Here is a 15,928-nt window from a genome sequence, read left to right as displayed (position 1 = left end):
GGGAAGGCCGTACATTGGGCAGACAGCTGATTCATTTAAGAATCGTTATCGTAACCATGTCGCCAGCTTTAAGACAATCAGAACGAGACATTTAATATCTTTGGCCGATTTTGTATGGCGACTTAGTACAGCATAAGTTGGCCCATAGCAAGGCACGCAAAACCATTCAATATGATTTCTAGGAGGTCTCGTCTTTGCTCCGAGGGATCTCTGTCTCTTCTGTGGAAGAATAAGAAAATTATTAATAGAATTTCTGAAAGACTCACAAGATGCAAAAATTTGCCAAAATAACTTCCTTTGGCACACACACGCACGCACACACGCACACACACACACACACACACACACACACACACACACACACACACACACACACACACACACACACACACACAGAGTTAAAGTTCTGTATGAATTATGTTATTTCTTTTTTCTGTTCGCTAAGTTACAGCTGAAATCCTATGGAAATTACCTTTTCTTATTCTGTTGTTCCTGTTCGTGAGGAGCGTATTGCAAAACCTGATCTTCCATTTAAACTTACAAGGAAGTTATCTCAGAAACCCTGTCCTTTACCTGTTGTTTCTAGCATGTCTTAGATGATATCTGTATGCCCCCACCCCACTTATTTCTTTTCTCAATTTACTCACATTTATGTTTTCCATACAGGAGATTTGCATTTCGCCTGAAAGTGGGTAGCTGATGGGTAGCCAGGGTGGGGGAATATTCAATATTTCTTTCAGAAAAATTAAATTTTCAAAAACAAATTATATTTTCCACATTCGTAATCTCTGTGTTTTTCTACGTGCATAAAAAACACAATTCGAAAAAAACAGTTAAAAATTAGAAAATTTCGGTGGGGTGGTGGGAAATTATAATTTTGAAAACATGATTTCTAGGGGCAAAATCATATTAACCCCTTTTTATTCCATGAAACGGTTTGTGATCCTTCTTAAGAACATAAATCACTTTCATGCAAATTGTACCCTGCCCCAACCACTTCACTTCTGGACAAAAAATAACTTCCATTACACCAGTAATCCATTCCACTATATATCAGCTAACAGAATGCATTACGCTTATCAAGACAGAACATAGCCAAATCATTCACAGAGTACCGCTTCTTCTCATAATAACGTCATACAAATTGATATATGCATTTTCCAACTTCTTTTCATTCTTTACTAAAAAATCCAATTCTACAATGCACAACTTCAAACTGCTATGTCTTCCATATTATATGTTCCTTAATCGTTCTCTCTTTTCATCTATGCCACCAAAACGAAAACATTCTCATTTATCTCCACAGACAAGGGCCGCAAAACTGCCTCTATTCATGCTCAAGAAAACTCACTTCAGCGATGCCCAAATGTGTAATATTTCAAAACAATCACCGACGTCAGAAGTTCTGGTCTAAACTACAATTATTATCTGGATGAATGCACGATGGTACGCCATGGTGCACCAGAAGCCCTGTATAGGTCACTAAGGGATATTAGAAACAATACTGCCGTTATTGGGTGGGGGGGGGTAAACTTAATTGTTGTCCTCGCAGAAGATTACCAGTCATACCACGGGGTACGCAAGCTGACGACATCTATGCATGTCTGAAGTTTTCACCTCTGTGGAGGTTTGTTTGTCAGCTTTCATTAAGCAACAATATGCAAACTCATCTCTACAACGACCCCTTAGCTGAAGAATTCTTTCAACTTCTGGAAATGGCACCTTACCTTTGAATAACACGCTGCAGTAGCATGTACTGTAATGTGGGCACATGGTGTCTACATTGGACGAGCTTAAAGAAAAGGTATTTCCCACATTGTAAGACAACTTCAAAATCATTGCATGGTTCGCAGAGAGAGCTATTGTAACACCTCAGAATGAAAGCGTTGATAAAGTAATGCATGAAGTCCTCCACATTCTACCTGGAAATGATCTAAACCTCATAAGCAGTTATAAACAAGATAAACGTCATAAAAGGGTTATGAATAAGATAAACCGCATAAGCAGCTATAAATAAGGCATAGAGGCAAGGTATAGAATCAATGGGTCTTAAGAGTTAATCTAGCAAAAACCAATGTCTTAATAAGAGATATTACAAATCCCTTCAGCTAGAGGACCCTACTCTATCTACAGTAAAGACGTAGGTAGAAACTCCATAAGAGGCACCCAGTGAAAGTTTTGGGCATATAGAAGGTGCAGCAATATGAGAGGCAGGTGAAATGAGAAAATAGTTTTTGTGTGGAAGGTGCACAATGTAGAAATAACACTGAAAATGTACAAAAAATAAACGCCATGAATTGTCAGGCGGGTAAGCTAGAGTTGGTAGATAGCTTCCATTATCTAGTGGACGTGGATGCTCCAAGAGTGTAACTACTAGAATAAGAATAGGCTGGACAAATTTCAGGGAGCTCCTACTTCTGCAGCAACAAAGGGCCTCTCTCTCAGAGTGAAAGTTAGATTGTATGATAACTGTTTGTGAATAGTGATGCTACACATCAGCAAAACATGGGCTGTGAGAGCTGAGGACATGTGTAGGCTTGAAAGAAATGAAGCTAGCATGCTTTGCTGGATGTGCAATGTCAATGTACATGTATGACCAAGTGTGAACATCTTGTGAGAAAGGTTGGACATAAGAGGTATTGGATATGGTGTGCAAGAGAGACGACTCCACTGGTATGGTCATGTGATGCTTATGGATGAGAAGAGCTGTGTAATGAAGTGCCAGTCTCTGACTGTGGAGGGGACCCATGGTAGAGGGAGACACAGGTAGACATGGGATGAGGTGGTGAAGCATAATATTGTGAACTTTGGGCCTCACACAAGCAATCACTAATGACCGAGTCCTTTGGCGACATGTCATACTTGTGAAGACCCATGAAACCAAGTTGTGACTGATGCTGGTGCCCCTTAACTGGCACCCATGTAAAAAGCACTTTTGGCATTATGCTGTGCTTGAGAAGAAGACCCCTCAAGTCAAGTGAAATTGTAGTTGTGGCAGATATTGGTATCACGCGACTAACACTCGGAGTGGTTGGCATTAGGAAGGGCATCCAGCTGCAGAAACCATGCCAAATCACACTGGAGTCTGGTGCAGACCCCTGCTTGCCAGCCCTCATCAAACTGTCCAACCCATGCCATCATGGACAACAGACGTTAAAAGATGATGATGATGATGATGATGATGATGATGATGATGATGATTAGAAAACATCATGACAGATGTTCATGAGCTTGAGAAAGGAATGGAAATATCTAAGAAAGAATACCAGACCCGGAAGGAGCGAGATGCTCCAATTGTATTGAGAGATTTCTTGGGAAGTTCTGAAGAAAGGTTAAAAAAACTTATAACTGATGTCAAAACAGCAAAGGTTTGGATGAGGTTTCTTTTAATCATGTCTCATTTGAGATTCCTTCTACAAATGTCTTTCATATTCTTCATTAACTTTGTTACCGTTATTATTATTAAGGAGGTCAGTTGGCAGAATTGTTAGCATGCCAGACAAAATGCTTAGTGGCATTTCAAATTCTGAGTTCAAATTCTGCTGGCATCCGTTTTGTCTTCCACCTTTACAGAGTTGATAAAATAAATACCAGTAGAACCCTGGGGTTGATCTAATCGACTTCTCTCTGCCCAACAAATTTCAGGACTTAATCCTACAACTGAAAGAATTATTATTATTTTAATATAACCAGCATCTGTAGATGTATCTCCTGATGTTTATGTGTGGTGATGCTTGTCACATTATTGCTTCGTTTTTATGACTCACCAGGACCACTTTTCATAGCCTCAGTGTCCATTCTGTCTTCACAGATTCCAATGGAGACATGAATCATTTTGTTAACCAGTCAGTTCCATCCTCTATTGCCCTTATGAATTAAATGTTGAGTCCTTCAAAGTTCCAAGTTTAGTTAAAAATCCATCTTTTATTTCTGCAGGATTAATAAAATGCCAGAAATACTGATTTGGTATAAAGTTTAGAATAAGAACCATCTCCACCTCTTTTAGGAATAGAAGCTAAGAGATTATATATTAAGATCAGAAATGGAACACAAGTAGATACATTGAGAGAAGAAATGGATATTTTGCTTTGACTCTGTAATTAGCTGACATGTTAATTATTTCGAGTTATAAATTTCACCTATATGCGTTTTTTTTATTTACCTTTTTTAATGTTTTCTATTTTCAGGATGCCTATCATCGGGTTGTGGAACTTTGGTAAAAACCCCAGGATGGTTTCACCAACAACGTTTCTCCCAGTTTGTGAATGTATATACGGTACACGACCCTTAACATCTCTTTTGCATTGGCTAAGGATATTTAAAAGTCATAACTGATTGAAGAAGTAATTGGAATCAATATATTTTGTGTTATTGATCTAGTTGACCAGTTGTAAAGTGACTTTTATTGAAATTCAATTTGGAAAGCTATGTTATTTACCTCCCTTTGCTTCTTATGATAAAGGATTCAACGCAGTTACCTCCCTTGATAACTTTTCTAATTACCTGATTGTACTTTATCACTGATATGCAATCTTATTTGCCGGTGGCTCCACCCTTAAATTATATGAATCTTGATCCAATACATGACAGATATGTAATTTCTTTCTTTTGGAATTTGAAACCGAATGATTTTCGTTTTATCAGGTTTGAAAACTACATAAGTTAGTATTATAAACTGTTGGTGTTAATTTATTAAAAGGGTTTTTGTGTTGTGGATAATCCACTCTCTCTTCCTATCTCTCTCTCTCTTTTTCTCTCTCTGTCTTTCTCTCCCTCTCTCTCTCTCTCTTTCTCCCTCTCTCTCCTCTTAGAGTCTGACTGTTTAACATTTGTAGAATATTACTTATTCAGTAAGTATTAAACATGGCAGTGCAATTTCTCCGTATTAATTTAACAACTGTTTTTGGTGCCACATAAAAAGGATTCATGTCACAGTGACACGTAAGAAGCACTGGTACCACATAAAAGGCACACAGTACATTCTGTAAAGTGGTTGGCGTTAGAAAGGGCACCCATCTGTAGAAACCATGCCAAAACGGACAATGGAATCTGGTGCAGCTCCTATCAAACTGTCCAACCAATGCCAGCGAGAAAAACGGATGTGAAATGATGATGATGATGATGATGATGATGATAAACCTCATTGGATTGACCTTATTGACCTTCCCTTCTGTCCATCAAAGATTGATAAAACCAGTGTCAGTCATTTAGTGACGTTAATTCCTCTCCAACAAATTAGTTGCTTTGTTTGTAATGTTGATGCAACCAATCAATTTGGAGCTCTATATCGGAATTATCCAAGACCGATTAGGCTACCAAGAGTTTGCCAAAGTACTTTCCACTAAAGCTTACTTGATTTTAATACAATTTAGTCAAATAAAAAGAGGCAGGCCCATAACCTTTGCAATCCCTTCTAAACTGACGAGAGATTCATCTGGTTGATATTCAGCCTAAACATCACCATTTGTAGTAACCTTCGAACAAAACAGTTTTCTAGTTTTGTAAACTAATTGAAGCATTCAACAGTTGATTAGTGCTCCTACTTGAATCCCTGTTTTAAGAAATAACTTGATGTGGGTTTTTTTTACCTCTTCATGTGTCATTTGAGATCTGTTGAAGAAATATCTTTAGTTTTCTGTTTTTAATTTAATTCTCATTTTTATTTGGTATAAAGTCAAGTTTTTATTATTCATCTCATTTTAAATCACAAACCAAATATAGATGTGTTCTTTATTGAAAGAAACCCTAATATGAACAGTCTTTGTTTTAATTGAAATAATTCTCTCTTTACAGCAAGCAGTGATTGACAACGAACGACGGAAAAAGTTAGAATTTGCTGCTGTTGATGATGTCTTACCACCAACACTGCAAAAGAAGAAGGAAAAGCGATTAAAAACAGTGTGTATCATCAACATTATTATTATTATTATTATTATTATTATTATTATTATTATTATTATTATTATTATTACTATATGAAAATTCACAGCATATTTTGCTGGGTATAATGGAAAGTGTCAGCTGTCCACATCCAGCAGACTAAGGTGACACTTGTTTACTGGTCATGCTTCAAGAACCCTGCAAAGAATTCCTGCAGTTCCAAGCAATGGTGATTTTCGTAGGTGTTCTACATGACTTTTCAAGCCATGTTGCTAGTTGAGTGCTGATACTTCCAACGGTACCAATTACTATTGGTATCGTCTCTACTCTCCTCATTCATCACAACCTTCCTATTTCCCACCACAAATAGTCATCGTTGTTTATTTTTACTTCTTCTTTCACAGTGATCCCGTTGTCACCGGGGCATTCTATGCCGATTATCATATCTATCCATCTATTTATATACACCTATATACAAACATACATACATGCATTAAAATTTTGTGACCTCTGCAGATTGTTTCGGTTGCTTAGTTTGACTTTCTTCCTTTACAACTTCATCCTTTTTAACACTGGAGGGAAGAAAGAAAGAAAGAAAAAGAGGAAAGAGCCAATCAGACATTTAGCAAAATAATGTTTAATATTTGAAATATGATGCAGATGCTGATTATAATTATGATGAATAAAATTCTTTTCTACTCTAGGCACAAGGCCCGATTAGATTGACCCAGTACGCAACTGGTATTCAATTTATTTATCGACCCTGACAGGATGAAAGGCAAAGTCCACCTCGGCGAATTTGAATGCAGAATGTAAAGACACACGAAATACCGCAAATAATTTCGTCTGGATGATTAAGTTTCGTATTAAATCAATGATGATGTTATTGTTGATGTTGTTGTGCAAACAATGATGATGATGATGATGATGATGATAATTATGGTTATGTTGATGACAACAATAATAATGATGATGATGATGATAACAAAAATGATAATGATGATTACATTGATGATGATGAGAATCATGATGCTACTACTGATGGTGATGATGATGTTAATGATGTTTAAATCATTTAAGAGACACCTACGCGAACTCCAGTTGTCCAGATTCGGTCAAATCACTGAAGTTGTCCATCATTTTCCGGTTGTTTGTTTCGGGTAACAACAATGACAATAGCCCCGCTATTACGGAAAGTGGTCCCATAAGAATCATCGGCATTATTCGACCAACCTTGCCAGAAACCAAATCTGACTGGAAAAAAAAATCAGAAAAAAATATGATTTTGTTATTGTTTGGTCGCAGATCATTACTGAACCAGCACACTTATGGTCAAAGGGGTTCCCACCGTTATCACCCTGTTATATTTCAGCATATATAGGTAAAAAAAAAACAAGGAGTGCGTTACGTGAATAATGCTATCAGAAGTCAAACACTTATTGTAATAAACAAACGAATGGAAAAAAAGACGCGGAAGGTGAGGTTGAAAAACGTATACCAAATGCACAGATGAATGAAGAACAAACACAGAAAGTCACTAACTTCTCATCAGTTATCGACCAAGGGGTCGGGTGCAATTTCGTGCCATTATTGATATTTCTTCCACCCTGGAGGCAACCAGCGAGAGAACTTGATGGGAGTGTAACCAAAACATGACAAGACGAAACGAGACGGACAAACAAGGATGAAAAGGGTATACGGAAATGGACAAAAGAAAATGGATAAAAGTAATTCGATAGGAGACTGTTTGTGGACGGATGAGGGACAAAAAAAATACGATTAATAGACAGAATAAGGCCTTAGGGACAAGTGAAGACAGCAACAAAAATACATATACAACAACAAAATAATACATATACAAGAAAAAGAAAGTCGGGGTCTAGCAGACAGACAAGTGTGGAGTAACGCAAAAAAGAAATATAAAATGTCCTTCTGGACAAGAGAAAGGCAGAGTGAGTTTGTTTTATTGTTCCAAGTATCAGCATAAAATGATTTCAAATTTTGGCACAAGGCCAGCAATTTCGAGAGATTTGGGGTAGGTCAACTACATCAACCTCAATATCTAACTGGTACTTATGTTATCTATCCCGAAAGGGTGAAAGGCAAAGTTGACCTCAGTGGAATTTCAACTCAGAATGTAAAGACGGACGAAATGCTGCCAAGAATTTGTTCCAGTCTGTTAATGATTCTGTCAGCTCACCACCTGAAGTAGCAGCTTAATAATGACAAAGTTATTCCACTAAATTCTTCGTTATTTCAAAATTAATTAAAACAAATGCTGTGTATTTCAGAAATGTGGTAAGAAAAGGCTTAGCTATTTTACTAAATTCTTTGAAACAAATACAGTGTATTTCATCCCAAATACGGTAACAAAAGGTTTATAGCCATTGTGCTTGGTCTGATGGATAATATTTTCTTATTCGTATGTTGTTATGTAAATCCGTAGAAAGATAAGCCTAGCTCTGTCTCTTTACTAGTTGTGCTGGTTCCACGATAGGTGGACTAACAAAAGGGGCGAACAACAAAACAAATAGCAAGTCTGAAAGTATCTAAATACTTACAAAGTTGAGAATATAAGGTGCCACACTGCCGCCAACACGGGCAAAGGTGGACATAGTCCCCAATGCACCGTTTCTTATACAAGTTGGATACAACTCCAAAGTGTATAAATACACAATTGAAAAGGCTGAAGTGATAAACATACGGCCTAACATCGAACTGGCAGTTAATATCCATCGATGGGCTGAAAAAGAAAAAGGTAACAGATATAATCTTTAAGTAAAAAAAAGAAAAAAAGCAACCCTTTCCTGTATTTCACAGACATGTGGACCCTTATTTAACATACTACCCAGTGGGATTGAAGAAGGAGCCATAAGGTTGTGATGCAAGCTTCTTAACCATTTGATCATACGGAACATTACATTGAACCTAGTGTTTGACTGGGTTCTTTAGTTTTTTGATCGTGAAAGAATGAAAGGCAAGAACGACCATGTCAGGATTTGAACCCAGAACACAAACCGGAAGAAATGCCACTAAGCATTTTGTCTGGTGCAGCAATGATTCTGTTATACTAAAAGAGTTTGGATAAAATAATGGAAAGCACCGGATTAAATGGAAGTTTTATTATTTAATATGGAATTGGTCCACGTTTAGCATCAGTCACAGATTTAATATGTTGAGGAATTGACTTGTACAAGTCCTGGATGGTTGTTAAGGGAATTTTGATCCATTCTTCAAATAAAGCTTTCTTTAGGTCTTTCCACACCAATGGTGGAAGGAAACAGCTTCTCCCTTGTTACTCCAAAATGCATCATAAACGTTCAGTAATGTTAGGGTGGAATGATTGTAGGGATGGTCTACTTCATTTATGTGCAAAACCAAATATATGACACCCTATGCATAACACCAACATGAACTTCTAACTTGTTGTCTCTTGAGGTCTCTGAGTGAGACTTGGAGCCAACCTGTACAAGTACAAAGCAAAAGTAAAACATATAATAATAATAATCCTTTATACTATAGGTACAACGCCTGGCATTTGAGGGGAGGGGTTAGTAGATTACATCGACCCCGGTACATAACTGGTATTTATTTCATCGACCCCGAAAGCATGAAAGTCAAAGTTGACATCGGCGGAATTTGAACTCAGGACGTGGCGGCAGCGAAATACTGCCAAGCATTTCGCCCGACGCGCTAACGATTCCATGGATACGAAGACAAGGAAAATGTTGACAGTGCACGGAGCCTCCACCCTAGCAGTGACATCGACAGGCTGTACTTGCCCAGAAGAAGCGGTGGGTGAGGTTTGATCGGTTTCCAGGATTCTATCGAAGCAGAGGAAAACAGCTTAGGGTGGTATGTAAAAATGCCGTGGAACCATTGTTGAAACATGTGAAGAAGTCCTGCGTCATTAAAGCTTAAAATTGTGTAGAGGAAGAAAAACTTACAGAGGAAAAAGAACATGCGCACGCGCACACACACACACACACACACACACACACACACACACACACACACACACACACACACACATACACACACACGCATACATGCACACACACACACACACACACACACACACACACACACACACACAGAAAGTGCATGGAAGGGAAACAATGTACTGTTAGTTTGCAAAAGATGCGAACGCCAAGACAGATACAGAAGACCGGTGGCTATGGATAAGGAGGAGTGACCTGATGATAAAGACAGAATCGCTTATATGCGCAACTCAAGAACAAGCTTAAGGACCAACTAGCTGAAGTGCAGAATCGATAACACTACCGACAGGGACAAATGCAGACAAATGTGTTGTGGGAGGAGTGAAACAGTATGGCGTATGGTTAGCGAATGCACGAAATTTGCACAACACAAATACAAAAGACGACATGACAATGTGGCAAGAATGATCCATTGAGTGCTTTGTGGGAATCACGGCCTACAAAGAGCAAAAGATGTGGCTTGAGCATATCCCAGGAGGAATGAACGAGAGTCAAAATCGCAAAATCTTGTGGGATGCAATGATTCAGTGCGATCACTTGACCAGACATCGAAAACCGGACATTGTCAAGGTGAAGAAAAAAAAAAGAAAGAACACGCATGATAATCGTCATAACATGTCCTCGTGACTACAGGATCAAAAAGAAAGAAGAAGAAAAACTGAACAACTGTAACGATTTGAAGTGGGACATACGAATGTTATGATCAATGAGGAGAGCAGATGTGGTACCAATAGTAATTGGTGCAATTGGAAGTATCAACTCTACCAACGTGGCTCAAAAAATGTGTATAAGTGTGAAGGTAGAACACTTACAAAATCAGCATTGCTTGGAATTGCAAGAATTCTTTGCAGGGTTCTTGAAGCATGACCAGTTAACAAGTGTCAACTTAGCATTCTAGCTGTGGACAGCTGACACTTTCCACCATACCCAGCAAAATAAGCTGTGAGCTTTCATCAAATAATAAGTTTATAGAATTGTATAACTTCAAGAATAAAAATTACGGCTGGAGAAAATCTAATATTAATAATGTTAATACTAAGAAATACGTGTATATAAATAATAGAAAGACCAAAACAAGGAATATTATCTGGTGTAATGCACAATTCACATATCCCATTGCTACTAATACTCTTCGAAAATTCGTTGCCGCTGGATAAATGCTTCTCACCTTCAAGTAAGTATAGGAAATTATTTAATTGCCAGGGTATAAAATTTTCTTATTCAACCACCAGAAATTTGGCTATAGTTATAGCAGCGTATATCAAAAGAAGAATCAGGGAGTATTTCAACTCAAAATCTGTAAACACGAGTAGAACTGTTTGTCTGAATTGTGAAATGAACTCTATTTAAGAGTGATTCCAACAAGGATAATACAATTAACACTTAGAAATAATATTAATTATAATATTGATAATAATCCTGCAATAACTCCTTGATATGAAAGGAGGAATAGTACTAATTCATTTCACCATGAGTACTACATACAAATGAATACATGCCTTTGTAATTTCAAAAGCAAAATTATCTGTCCTCTAGAAAATCAGTGCTTAAGGAAGAAAATAGTGTATCAATGTTACGGTATTAACAGGGGACGTACGTATTATTATGTAAGTTTCTCTATGACCCTTCCTTCACCCCATCCGTTGCTGCTGCTGCCCTTGACCCCGGTTTTTGGTGTCGTTGCTGCATGTCTCTGTGTTTGGGTGGTGGTAGTAGTAATAGTAGTAGTAGTAGTTGTTGTTATTGCCGTTGTTTCTGTTGTTGCTGTTGGTCAGGATATTGATGTTGCTGCAGCCGTTTGTGAAATTACTGTGTTTGTGTGTATATGGGTTCGCTTACTCTGTTGTTCGTATCCGTGCCCTTTATACAGTTTTCTGTTTACCTATTTATCTCTATTTCTTATATTTACCATACGTATGTGCATAATTGTCTACTGAGTGTATATTACACTGTTTGTACCATTTTCTCTTCCTTGTGTCTTTAGTCGTCGTGTTGTGTGGTGTAGTGGCGGGTGTTATTGTTCCATTCGTGTTTTCTGTTGAGGGTCGGTCGGTCGGTCTGTCTATTGCTATGTGTGTAACTTAGGTAATGTGTCTGAGTGTCGAGTCAGTTTTATGCGTTGATAATACCTTAACTTCTATGCTATAAACCGAGCCACTATGTTCTAATTGAGCATATTAGTAGAACACTGCCGAGCCTTTCTCCTCTTTGAGCTCTCGCCAATTGTCACTTACACGCTCCTCTATGCTGCGTGCTGTCTCTCCATTGTAAGTAGATGCCTTATGCTTTGACAGACATTCTCTAGAGCAATACTCTGTGTAAAACCCCAAATACGGCATCCTAGTCATAACACCAATTTGAATTTATAACTTGTTGTTTGTTAAGATATCTGGGTGAGACTTTGAGTCAATTTGTACGAATACAAAGCAGAAGCCAAGCATATAATAATAAGACGAGCATTGTCCCTGTGAGAACAATAACCTTCCCTGAATGGATCTTTGAAAGCTTAGAGCTACTGGATGACTTACTGACTTGGAAATGTCAAGAAACATTTTTTTTACATGCCTTTATTTCAGTTTTTAAATAAACAGTCTGGTGTGTTTATTTTACTGGTTTATCAATGTATACAGTGAGTCTCTTTGCCCTAGGTGTTGGGAGAACGCTTGGCAAGAAATAGAAACAAAGCTGAAGGAAGAAGCAAAACATAACGATGATGATGATGACAATGTTGATGGTGGTGTTCGTGGTGACGGTTTCAAATTATGGCACAAGGCGTGCAACTTTAAGGAGAGTGATCACTTCGACCCCAGAACTTAACTCTGAAATATGACAGGCAAAGTTGACCTCAGCTGCATTTGAACTCAGAATGTAAAGAGCCAGAAGAAATTCTGCTAAGTATTTTGCCCAGCACTCTAAGGATTCTGCCATTTCACTGCCTTCATAATAATAACAACAACAATAATAATAATGATGATAGTAAGGATTTTGGACTCTCAAAATGTGTTACGATGGTGATGAGACGAGGAAAGCGTGTCAGAACAGAAGGCATATTATTGCCAAGTGGTGAAATGGTGAAGGCAATTCCAGCCAGAATCCAGCTGTAAATACCAGGGAATGCCTGAGTCATATGGAATCGAACACAATGACATGAAGGACAGGACAAAAAGAGAATACCTGCGGCGAGTGAGAAAATATTGGCTTCAAAGCTGAATGCCAGACATATAAGTTTGGCAATAAACTCGCGCGCAATCGCAGTAGCTCGGTATGGTGCTGGGATCCTGAAGTGGAAAGAGAAGGAGTTAAAGGAGATGGATAGGAAGTCATGAAAGCTTCTAACGACGCATGGAGCCCATCATCCACGTCCAGACACTGATTGCCATTACATGAAGAGAGCAAATGTGGAAGATCTGCGTGTGTATCGAACTCGAGAGTTTAATGAGATATCTAGTCGAAAGTAAGGAAACCTTGCTTGTGTCACTTACGAATGAGGGAGTATTAAAAGCAACGAAGAAAGGAGAAACAAAGGAAGAAGTAAAAAACGGACATGAAGAAGCATTACGAAAGAATGGACTACACAATCAATTCCATGTAACCACAACAGAAGTTGCTGGAAAAAAATAAGTGGGATTGGCTGATGAGAGGAACACTAAAAAAAGAGACCAGGAGAACTATAATGGCAGAGCAGGACCAAGCTCTGGTTATAAACTGGAGGGTCAACCTGAGGAATGAGCAAGTGTCTCCACTGTGCCGTATCTGTAATAGAGTGGATGGAACCATTGTCTATATCACAAACGGATGGCCTAGACTTGCCGAAAAACCACTACAAGTTGTGGCGTCACGACCAGGTAGCGAAAGTTGTACCTTGGAAACTTGGAAAAGTGGGAGCAAGGAAGACGTCGTATGAGCACAAACCACAGAGAGCGGCAGTGTCGGGGACTAGTAAAATCCTCTGGGATTTCCCAATTCAAACAGATCAAATGCTAGCGCATAAGAGATCGGACCTAGTGGTAGTGGACAGCGTGCATCACGTATGACATATAGTGGACGTTGTATGCCTCTTTGACCAACGAATAGCGAAGAAGGAAAGCCCGGCTATGCATGCAAGACTCCAGGAGCTCCAACAAAACCTGTGATAAAAAGATAATAATAATAACAACAGCAACAACAATAATAATAATGATTCGTTTACCTTTATTGCCATAGAGGACGGGAAATATTCCAGCGATACAAGCGACTCCAGCCAAAACCATCAGGCTAGCATGCATTTTTTTTCTTCCAACACGATTTAACAGAAGGATGCACAGAATGTTCGCTGGAAACTCGACAACCGAATTCAAAAAGAAATTCATATAGAAATTGCCATATAATTTGCCAATATTAAGAGTAAGGCCATAATATACCAAGCTCACAATCGCCCTATAGAAAAGAAATAAAACAGTTTATACAATGTACAAAAATGCACAAAAATTGCTGATCAAACCCTGGTTAGATGGTTGCGTAATTTCTTAGAGAGAATTATGATAATTTGAACATTGAGACCAACAGCAAGTAAAGTTATACAACTAACTGCCTAATATAAACATCTAAGACAACTCAACAACTGAGACAAAGTTAGCCAATGAGAGCCAATTGATGGGGGCAACTTTAGTGCGTTGGATAAATGGAGAGTAAATGGTTTGTATGCATATGTGGCCTTTTTTTAGTTTATGTGTGTATAGAGTGTTTATGTTTATGGAGTAGAAAATATTTCGTGATTAGCAGAATTCACTGATTCGTCTGTAGTGTCTGACACTTGTTAGCCAACGGTATGAAATAGTTTTCTAAATTTGATGAAGGGCCCTGCCTAAATCCTCATATCCTTCCTCTTCCTCACAGCAAAGAAATACCTAAAAAGGTTTGTCAGTTTGCCTCATGGTCCCAGCAGACAAAGTAGAAAAGGTGTTGCCCCAGATGCACTGGAACAGCCACTCTGACCTCACACTTGCGGATAGCTGTATCCACCCTGATAGCGGTGAGCAGGGATGTGGTTGAGGGCCTGAGAATGCTGGAAGTCTCCACTGACGCAGGCTTGACCACAAACCTGTCAGAGAATGGCCAATACTTTGATAACCTACTTTTAGGGACTTGTTACCATGGTTTTGTTTCAATTAATTTTGAAAATAAAGAAGAATTTGATAAAATGAGTTGCCCATAATTAAGACTGAAACACAAATAAACATGAAATTTTAATGGAAAATTTCAAATTGAATCAAACAGGAAGTCTGTATGATTCAACAAGGGACATTCTCATTTGGGTTGATATCAAAAGGGTCAACTAAGTTTTACTTCTCATTTTATCCTTCTTTGCTTTGCTCTAAAAAGAATTCCTTTATTTCATCTTCATGTAAGCATCCTTGCACACTTAGTATCTTTGATATTCCTTCAAGTTTGACTCCACCATCATCATCATCATTTAAGGCCTGCTTTCCATGCTAACATGAGTTGGACGGTTTGACTGAGAACTGGTAAGCTCGAAGGCTTCACCAGGTGCCAGTCAGGCGGCACTGGCATCGGCCGCGACAATGACTTCACTTGACACAACAGGTCTTCACAAGCACAGTTTATTGCCCAGTGATTGAAGGATGCTCTTAAATGGGCCGGCTATGCTGCACTGGCATAGGCCACGGTTACTGTCTCACTTGGCTTACCGGGTCCTCTCAAGCACAGCATATCTCCAAAGGCCTCGGTGACTTATCATTGCCTCCGTGAGGCCCAACGTTTGAAGGTTGCGCTCTACCCCCTCATCCCAGGTGTGACACTTTTTCACACAGCTGTCCTCATCTATACGCAGCACATGACCACACCAGCGCAGTCGTCTCTGTCCTGTCCACCACATCTGATGCTTTTTATGTCCAACTTTTCTCTCAGGGTGCTTACTCTTTGTCGTGTATGCACACTGACATTACACATCCAGCGGAGCTTCATTTCTTGCAAGCTTACGCATGTTCTCAGCAGTCACAGCCCATGTTTCACCGCCGTGTAGCATGGCTGTTCTCACAAATGCGTCA

The 15,928-nt window shown here is 38.8% G+C and overlaps 1 protein-coding gene across 1 annotated transcript in view; it reads right to left on the bottom strand.

The window, feature by feature from the left end:
* Positions 1-5,713: 5,713 nt before the first annotated feature.
* LOC115215363 (organic cation transporter protein-like) overlaps positions 5,714-15,928 on the bottom strand; it is a 243,919-nt gene continuing 233,704 nt past the window's right edge. The window contains exons 8-12 of the mRNA XM_036506093.1: positions 14,071-14,297; positions 8,442-8,623; positions 6,971-7,134; positions 6,369-6,452; positions 5,714-5,865 (exon numbers count right to left, since the gene is read on the bottom strand). Of these exons, the coding sequence (XP_036361986.1) occupies positions 6,374-6,452; positions 6,971-7,134; positions 8,442-8,623; positions 14,071-14,297 (652 nt within the window). The 3' untranslated portion in view covers positions 5,714-5,865; positions 6,369-6,373. The remainder of the gene's footprint in view (positions 5,866-6,368; positions 6,453-6,970; positions 7,135-8,441; positions 8,624-14,070; positions 14,298-15,928) is intronic.

This window comes from Octopus sinensis, linkage group LG9 (assembly GCF_006345805.1).
Source record: "Octopus sinensis linkage group LG9, ASM634580v1, whole genome shotgun sequence".
In the NCBI taxonomy this organism is placed as follows: Eukaryota; Metazoa; Mollusca; class Cephalopoda; order Octopoda; family Octopodidae; genus Octopus; species Octopus sinensis.
This window is presented reverse-complemented; position numbering and strand designations above follow the sequence as displayed.